The 9,268-nt window shown below is 30.8% G+C and overlaps 1 protein-coding gene across 1 annotated transcript in view; it reads right to left on the minus strand.

Moving 5' to 3' along the window:
- Positions 1-7,189, minus strand: part of LOC106688287 (N-terminal kinase-like protein) — a 52,258-nt gene extending 45,069 nt beyond the window's left edge. The window contains exons 1-4 of the mRNA XM_014432675.3: positions 6,997-7,189; positions 3,906-4,046; positions 2,017-2,136; positions 551-750 (exon numbers count right to left, since the gene is read on the minus strand). Coding sequence (XP_014288161.1) covers positions 551-750; positions 2,017-2,136; positions 3,906-4,046; positions 6,997-7,101 — 566 coding nt within the window. The 5' untranslated portion in view covers positions 7,102-7,189. The remainder of the gene's footprint in view (positions 1-550; positions 751-2,016; positions 2,137-3,905; positions 4,047-6,996) is intronic.
- Positions 7,190-9,268: the final 2,079 nt, after the last annotated feature.

Genomic DNA, 9,268 nt, shown 5'->3' on the forward strand with positions numbered 1-9,268 from the left:
GCCAGAAAATTGGAAGAAGCTGTTTGAGTTTTTAAAGGACAACAAACTTTATCAACAGATATAACCACACAATTCAGACAAAGGTGCCTCTAACCTTGTATATGAAACTGAAGAATCAAGCAAATAAATATAAAAACTATACTGTTTGGAACAGCAAATCAACTTCTCACATAATTAAGATAAAGTTGAGATATTCAGCAGTAATTTTTGAACTGAGAGTATTAATTTCTAGATTTGTACAGAAATTATGGTTATCAAGAGAGAGGGGAGGTTAAGAGTCTAACTGCACAAGGGTAATTCGAGGTAATGCAATCAGATGCTGAAAAACACTTTGTGACAGTAATATGGCACAAACGTATCTTAAATTCTCAGGTTACCAGGAATATATCCTATTATATGAAGAAAGAATATTTAACAATATACAGTACAGGCTAACTCTCTATGGGGGTTGCCAATAAATAAATGAAGAAATAAGAGATTGAAGACTCACAATGAATAACCTAATGTATATAAATCATCTTAAAGTAAGGAATTAAAAATACAAGATTACCAAACTGAAGATTTAAGCATTTCTTCTGGTGGATTATACTTCCTGATTGCTTCTGTGAGTTTATATGGATAGCTTGATTTCAGAGGGGTAATATATCCAACATCTCCAAGTTGCCAACAGCCATGATCATTAACAAAAACAGATCCATGGAAGATATTATTGTGACGCAAGTCGGCATGGTTTAGAAATGCAACCGCTTCCTAAGAACAGCAAAACATTACTGAAAGTATATTTAATATACAAGAACAACAATTTTTTTATTTGATACTGTTTTTATTGTGAAATGTTTACAATCGGTCTCATTTAAGGAGAACAATTAATTGTGATTTAAATAAACATTTATAAATATTTACAGTGAAAAAATTAATAAATGAAATAAAAGTAAATAAATAAGCAAAATAAAGAAACTTAAAAATAAACTAATAAACAAAATAAAACATCATAAACACATCCAAACTAACCGGGGCGAGGCTTAGAAATGTACAAAACACATCATGGCTTTGACCTACAAAAAATCATTAGCTCATCATTCGGTCATATCTATTTTTTATAGACCTAAATACGAAATCTAGTTTGGAATTGATAGTACACATGAAGCAGAAAAAATTTATTTACAGAGTGTTTAAATTCTGATAGCATCCAAAAATTCATATTCTAGAATGAAATATTTTAAATTGAAGTTTTCTTTCATAAGAACAACAGTCTTGTAAATTAATGAAGTATATTGTTCCCTTGATTCATTAACAGGATATAATTGAAATGATAATAGTAAAAAAGCTTGTGAGTACCTTGAAAATACTATGGTCTTTAATATTTATCAGAAACAGTCAACCAAAATTGATATAAGTAAAAATATTTAATATGATATTTCGTTTAAGAACTGGACATAACCGGCTCTGTGTGAATGTGGAAGGGGAGAAGAGACAGCCGAGCACATTTTCCAAACATATGTCCTAATGGAGGAAAACCAGAAGCAGAGATGGCCTGAAGCTATTGACTTGGTGACCAAGCTGTACAGCGACCTGGAGGATCTCAGGAATATCACTGAATTTATTTTGTCATTTCCAGACTTGGCCATTTGAATAGGAAGATTGAAGAAGAATTAAACATATTCTCATAATACTATATTACAATAGGAAAAAATATTCATTTTAATAATTGATTTATAACAAAAATTTAATTTAATAAAGAATGAAAAGTAAAAACCCAAGTCTAGGATGGGGAATTACAGAAAAACTTAGATGTTAATGGAAGTGTGAATGATGGGAAATGCTCTGTTGGCAGACATGTCAAAGGTTTATCCATAATGACAAATGAATACTCTATGGATTAAATTTGAAGAATGGTTCTAAAAGAAGTATGAACAGAAGATGAACTGAGGAGGCCATTCCATTTCTAACAGTATAAAGGGAATAGAGAGAGAAAATATTGAAATAAATAGTACTTAAGACATTTATTACACTTACCCCAATTGTTGCTAATCCCCATTTCAAATACATTTCTCCACTTTCCTCTGTACCCAATGTTTTTAGATAAACTAACAAAGGGGTACAACGGTTGGTAACAATGTGAATCACGTTTTCATCCTAAAACAAATTATTACTCACTAGGGACAATGAAAGTACAATTTTTCTTTTGAAATTGGGTCCATAAGAATATATTGTTAAAAACAGAATTAGTTGTACATCATAAATAAGTAGCTCTTTCTATCTAGTATATATTTACAAATGCACAAATATATTTATTTCTCACAAATTATATTTAAGTTGTATTGTCATAAGCATGTTTGGATTAATTAGAATAGAAACATAGATTGAGAGGAAAAACATTTATTATTTTAAAGGTTTATAAATACAAATAACCTAAAGAACCAGTTAATGTAGTGAACAAAGGCAAAACTTAACTACTTACTGCTTCCCTAACCTGAGAAGTTCAGCCTTATCCTGCCACACAAAATGTCTCCTATACAAGATGCTTATCAGACCTGTTCTTACCAAAGGATCAGAGACCTGAACTGTCACAATGTTTGGCTTAAGAGCAGTTCGGCGGAAGAGAAGGAGATTATTTTTGACAAGAAGATTCTTTGTCACATATTCATGAAGGAGGAAGAACAGTGAGATCTATAATTCATATGGAGATAAAAATGCTATGAAACACATCAAGCTCAAAGACAGTGTTGGGATAAGACACATTGCCAGAATGGTGGAAGATGATAGTGCAGGAAAGTTACCCAACTGGAAGTTCTACCAGAGAAGAGAAAGAGGCAGACTACTACTTAAATAGGAGGATACTATGGTAAATAGCAAAAGAGAGACATGATTTAACTTAGCTTGGTCGATCATTTAGTCCCAGCTGATCCTATCTGCAGCATGTGTTGTGATAAGTCCTGCCTTTCTCAGGTCCATAAGAACATCATTCCTCCAATGTGATCTGAGTCTTTCCCTTGATCTGGAGTATTTTTTTATGCTCTTGACTGGCCCCAGCAATCTTCCATCTTAATGATGCGATCAAGCCATTTTCGTCTATGCAATCTGATCAAATTGGAAGATTTAAATCCTAGTTTTCCCAGTTAAACTCAGTATTTCAACGCAGACAGAAAGTTTTATTTTCTTTATCAGTCCAAGAATATATGTTGGAATCATTTTCTCGAAGCACTCTTTTTTATAACTGCATTTTTGAGCAGGCATGCTTCGCATGCCTTAGTCACTATTTGTGAAGCATTATTTTTGTAGTGTGGCCTAGTAATTTGGTCTAAATCAGTTATGATCAGGAAAAACATGTTTAGTTAGCTGTTCTACACCTTAATTATACTTCCCAATGAAGTTAAAATCATCCCATATCAGTTTTCTTATGATCTTTTAATTCAACAGATCAACTAGCACAAACATTAAACATTAACAGTTTTCGATTCCTCTCTTGCTTATGTGACAATGGGTTTGTCTTCCTAAATATTTTGATAAATGACATATGCTTCTTCAGCTTTTTGATTTTCCACAGAAAAATAAAAGCTGAAAATATGTATAGAAACTTCATATTTATAGACTGGGAACTGAAAAAGTTTGTACTACCCAGGCAAAATAAAAGCATAAGTTTATGCTCTTTTTAATATTATTGATACAGAAATAATTATCCGACAATAACAAACTTTAGTTAATACAAAAAAGGTGGCATCAATGAAATATCTTCATTTGTGAAGGCATATTGATGTAATTATTAATAATCAATAGTTCCTAATTACTAGCTACATTACTTATATTAATCGAAACTATTACAAAGTAATTAGTAGTTCAATACTTCTAAAATCAATGTAACTTATAAGATAACAAGATTTTTTAAGAAATTAAATAAATCCTACCTCGTAACTGTGCAAATAAGTTAGAATTGCTGGATGTTTAAGGGTTTTTAATCGTTTAACTGCTGATCTGGCATGTTCTAATAATTCTTGATTCCCTGATTTTTTATTATAAGTGAAAATGCTTACTTTTTCGCCAGTCCCCTGAAATAAAAACACTCATTTAATCTTTACAGAATAAGTAAATAAACACATAAATTGATAACAGCTTATTTATACAAGAAAAGATTAGTTCTCAAACAGATCCAATCAAATTATGCCAAGGAATACTGGTAAATTTGCAATTAAATAATACACCTTTGATAATTTCATTTTTATCACAGGTTTTGAAATAAATTGAAAGAATTAAAAATAGATGATGAAAAGACAATTAATAGTTGATAACTTAAAGGTAATTTTAAAGAAATACAAATTTTTAAAAAATATACAAAAATAAAATGAAAAAATAACAGTATTTACTTTTTAAAAAATCTAAGAGTAGAAGTATTAATATTTGCACCTGGTAAATAGATTTCAGATTCAATTGCAATTTTTAAATCTATTCAATATATTTATAGAAGTTGGAAACAAGATATTAATTCTTTTTCTAACTAAAAGAGGTGAGGATCTTTGAAATATTTTTATTTTCTCAGAAATATATATTAGACTTCATTTTACCAGGTGGATTTCTTCCCTCTGCTTAGGCTTATATCAGCCAAAAGATCTCCCACTATATTTAATTATAAGGCCAACTAATTTTTATTTTACTGATAAGTCTGATTTATAGGTTCTCTTGGATATTTATATTTCATATTATATCCTTTCAGCTCTTTTTGGGCCATTCCATTCACATTCACCAACCTCCAACTAGACATGTTTAATCTACACAGCTTTGCACTCCAAATATCAGGACTCGGAGGAATACTGTCATCTACTTAAACTAGAGTTGAATGGGATCTTTCTTACCTGTCAGATTAGAATATTAAATTTATGTATTTCACCCGGTTTTATTTTTTTTTATTTTTTTTTTGTAGTCTTTATATAAAAAATTCTGAAGAAAAAAAAATAGAAAGTTCCAGATGACTAAAAACTCACCTGCACTCCATGAAGTGATGAAAAGGGGTGGATTCTACATCATTAACATAAGGTTATTCGAAGATAAAAAATTTTACCTTTTACCACTATCCTTAGCTTGCAAAAAATACTTAGCATGAGAAAATCAAACAAAACCTCTGAGCACTCCTTAAGAATCACTCCTACATGGTAGTGTATGGGGATGTGTTTGCTTACCTGTTAAACAGAAGAAGACAAATTTCTTCTTCTAATTCTGAAGGTTTTTTTGGCCTGGGCATTGTTTTATCAGCCTCTAACAATGCTTTGACAATAATACTTAACACAAAGGTATCATTGTAATTTTATTACATTATTATATATAGAAGTACAAATAAGTTTCCACCGTTAGATAAAAGATGTAAAAACATAAATATCTCAAGTTTGATCATGTGGTAACAGCATAACCTTAAAGTATAGTGACTCTAGTCGTGATGAGATGCTCAAATCAAGTAAAACTAATACTGGAGCTCTCTACCAAACACAATTAATGAGACTGAACCAAGATCTCAAGGAAAAATGTGTCCAATACTATTCCAAACACAACAAAATTATCCTCCTACATGATAATGCTGATCTGCAAGTTGGGGTGCCGATCAAAACCTATATAGAAATACTTGACTGGAAAGTGCTATACTACCCAACTTATTTACCAGACATTGGGCCTTGCAATTGTCAATTGATCCAGTCAATGACACATAATCTGTCTATTCAAAATAATTAAATAATTTTCTCATCTTTATTTTAAGATAGGGTTTACTTTCTTACTTACTAGCAATGTGTAATTACACATATAGCAATGTGAGTAAAAAAATAAAATAAATAAAAACTGTGATTTTTAGATGATTTCTCATATTTGCCAAATAAAGTTTGTTGAAAAACTTCAGATTCTTGTTCAGCACCCCAAAAAAATATGGATTGAAGCAATTTGGTCTGTGATAAGCAAAACAAAATAGAAAAAAACAAAACAGATTGAAGAATAAATCATTGCTGTCTAATTTCTTTGTGTTCATTCATTTGGAGGGGACATTAAGTTGAATATTTATTGATAAAATTCAAAAAGATACAATCTGATTTCAGGCATCATTTGTCATAATTAATTATAATGCAATTTCAGCTAGTTAAATTATTACCGGGTTGACTTTGCAAAGAGAAATAATTGTATTTACAGAAACATGAATTATTCATATTAGTGATTGGAATCATGCAGTAGCACAATAAGCCAACAGAAAAGGATCAATATGGCCTACATAGATATAAACTCAATTATTTACATTTATATCTTACATATTACTTAACATTATTATAAAAATAGTTTGATTTTGCTGATCTGATTAAAGATTTAATAATACTGATAAATTAAAAACAGCTTTAAGAGGAGAACTTAGGTTGTCCTTAAGTTTTCGTTTATTGGCAGACTCTTTCTTCTCTGTTATTCATTTTTACTTGACATTTAGGTGAAGCAAATGGACCTACACAACATCAGCAAGTATTAATTTGTTCAACACATCTTTTGATTTATTCTGGTGACTGCACAAATCATATCATGCAAAGATAATAAACACAAATCACAACACGAACATGGCTAAACTATTAATTAAATTAAGGTTTTCTTAGATAGCAACATAAATACAATAGCTGACGACAGATTACTAATGATTTAAACCTCCACTCCAAAACAGAAGTATTGTTTCATTTACAAAGGAGTAAAAACAAGGGAAAATATTTAATAAAATAAATAACATTTCTTTGACCATTTAAATAAAGCTGAACTGCATTATTATATAATGAAACTTTTCATTCATTAAATAATAATTTGCAATAAATATTCTTAAAGATGTTCTTCATTTTTTTGAGAAACAATAAATTATACATACATTAAATTAATTCATTTAATTGTATTAAGATATTTTTTTACTTGATTATTATTTAGGGTATGTTGCAAGAACTATTAATCTAATATATCAATAGAGTAAACCAAAGCTGAAAAATAAATTTTATTTACCTTTTTTACGCCATCGTTTAAAGAAAAGACTGAAAGTCCAGAAAAAGAAACAACTCTGTCAACCGATTCATAAGGAAAACTTTCTCGCGCAAAAAAGTTCCACATGTCATAAATAATTAAAATAAACTAGTAATACTGTCAAATTGATATTTTTGAAAGAAGGCACATAGTAGTGATTGACTAATGATTCACCAAAGAGCTTATAAAGATAATGATAAACTTGAGGTAGTTCAAAACCGCTTAACAACCCTAATAAAGATTACCATTCAATCGTGGGTTGCAGCATAGGACTAGATAAAATTAATTATCTCTGAATACATTTATAGCGACCCCAAAAATACCACCAAATCGCATTCAACCTTCTTCGTAAACTAGCGGACTGCCCTGTAGTATCTTTAATAATATTCGGTTTATCCATGTCGAACAAGATCGTGCAACCACCCCTAGATACATCTTCTTAGTAGTATTTTTCGAAGAAATTCTTGGCAAAATAAGAACTTACAGAATACTTATTATGAGCATATGTTTATGTGAGTTCGGCCCTAAGCAAATCCATACAAAGAGACTTGGTTGCAAGAATTCTTGGTTTCTAGTTCTAGAAAGTTTGGATTGCTTTTTCGGTCGTACATACCGTGCCAGCGAGTAAAGTTTGGAAGGCCCACTGTAACTCCTCAAGCAATTTTGAGTACACCGGACTATTTGAGCCTCCATGTGGATATAGTTAGTCCTTTACCACTATCAAGATGCAAGTATTATTTATTAACGATGAGTAATAGTTTTAAGCGTTTCTCAGAGGCAATGTTAGTAAAGCAGCACCAATAGCTAATTTAGAAAAGGACAATGGGACAAGTCTAGTTCTTAACATGCTTCAGGCCTGGGGATGGCTATTAGAGAAGGTATATATTCAAGTATAAACAAAAGTCCATCGATAAATTCTATGATACGAATTTTTTGCTCAAGGCTCCAATCGTAGGTCGTCTTTATGTGAGAGTTTGTTCATCAAATCGTGAGGATAGGAGGTGTCTGCAACCAGCTAGAAGATAGAGTCAGAAGAATTTCGTCCACCAAGCCTTGATAGTATACAACCTACTGCAAATTTACATTTGACAGAGTAGTATGCTGAGTGCACTTCAATTGCCGCAGAGGGAAATCAGTTCTCTTAGGAATATTTGTGTAAGTTATTATATTTGTTTAAAATTAGATTAATTATATCATTATCTTTATTAATTATTAATATTTAATATTATCGTAACTAGTGCAGTGTACATTATCGTGGTTTCAATTTAATTTTTTTAATTGTTATCTATATTTTAAGATAAATTGGTTTATTAGTTCTTTATATTATATACATGTTCTATTGATGGCAAATATCAGGGTAACATCACCAGTAGTTGACAGAGCCCCTGATAGTTGACAATTTGGAATGAAACATTCAATAATAATATTTTCTGTATCAAAATAGATTTTCAAAAGCGTGCTCGATAACTAAAGCCGTTTTACTTGAGGACTTTACTTGGTGTACCTCAAGTATTTTTGGTGAAAATGTAACAGTAATAATATTAATAATACATTTTCGGTTACTATCATTTACGTCATACATCAATGGCATTGGATAAGATAAAATCCCAGTAAAAATGATAAAAATAAGCTTTCCTGTCATCCTTTCTGCCCTTCTACACATCTATTTTTCTCTTCAAAACTCCATTTTCTCACAGCCTGAAAAAACGTCCAAGTTAGATCAAAGAATGAGGTCCATTGTACACTATAGCTTCCGACTTTAGGCCCATTTCTATCCTATCAGACCAGTCAACACCTCTGGAAACATTGGTAAATTCCCAACTCACCTCATTCCTTGAACAAAATATTTTCCTTAATTTTTTCCAATCAGGTTTTCCATTCTGGTATTACCACACAATCAGCTCTACTAATAATTTCCTAAGACCTCTATTTCTCAATAGAATAACAGAAAATCACAACCCTTGTTCTCTTTGACTTAGTTGATCACACAATTCTCCTCTCAAAACTATACAAAATTTTCCTGTCCAATAATTCCTTGAACTGGTTTCACTCCTTCCTGTCTCCCCGCTCCCAACCTGTTGCTATTTCTAATAAAATCCCCTCATTATTACTACTTCCCATTCACGGTGTTCCTCAAGGTTAATTACTGCTTTTAACTAACTTTTTTGTTTTTTGAATCTATATATTATTTTTTTTTAAAAATCTATATTTTATTTTTTTTAAACTGATCTACTGCTGTGACTATTATGTCTTT

This window comes from Halyomorpha halys, unplaced genomic scaffold (genome assembly GCF_000696795.3).
Source record: "Halyomorpha halys isolate HHAL.00 unplaced genomic scaffold, Hhal_1.1 Scaffold1099.1, whole genome shotgun sequence".
NCBI classification, from domain to species: Eukaryota; Metazoa; Arthropoda; class Insecta; order Hemiptera; family Pentatomidae; genus Halyomorpha; species Halyomorpha halys.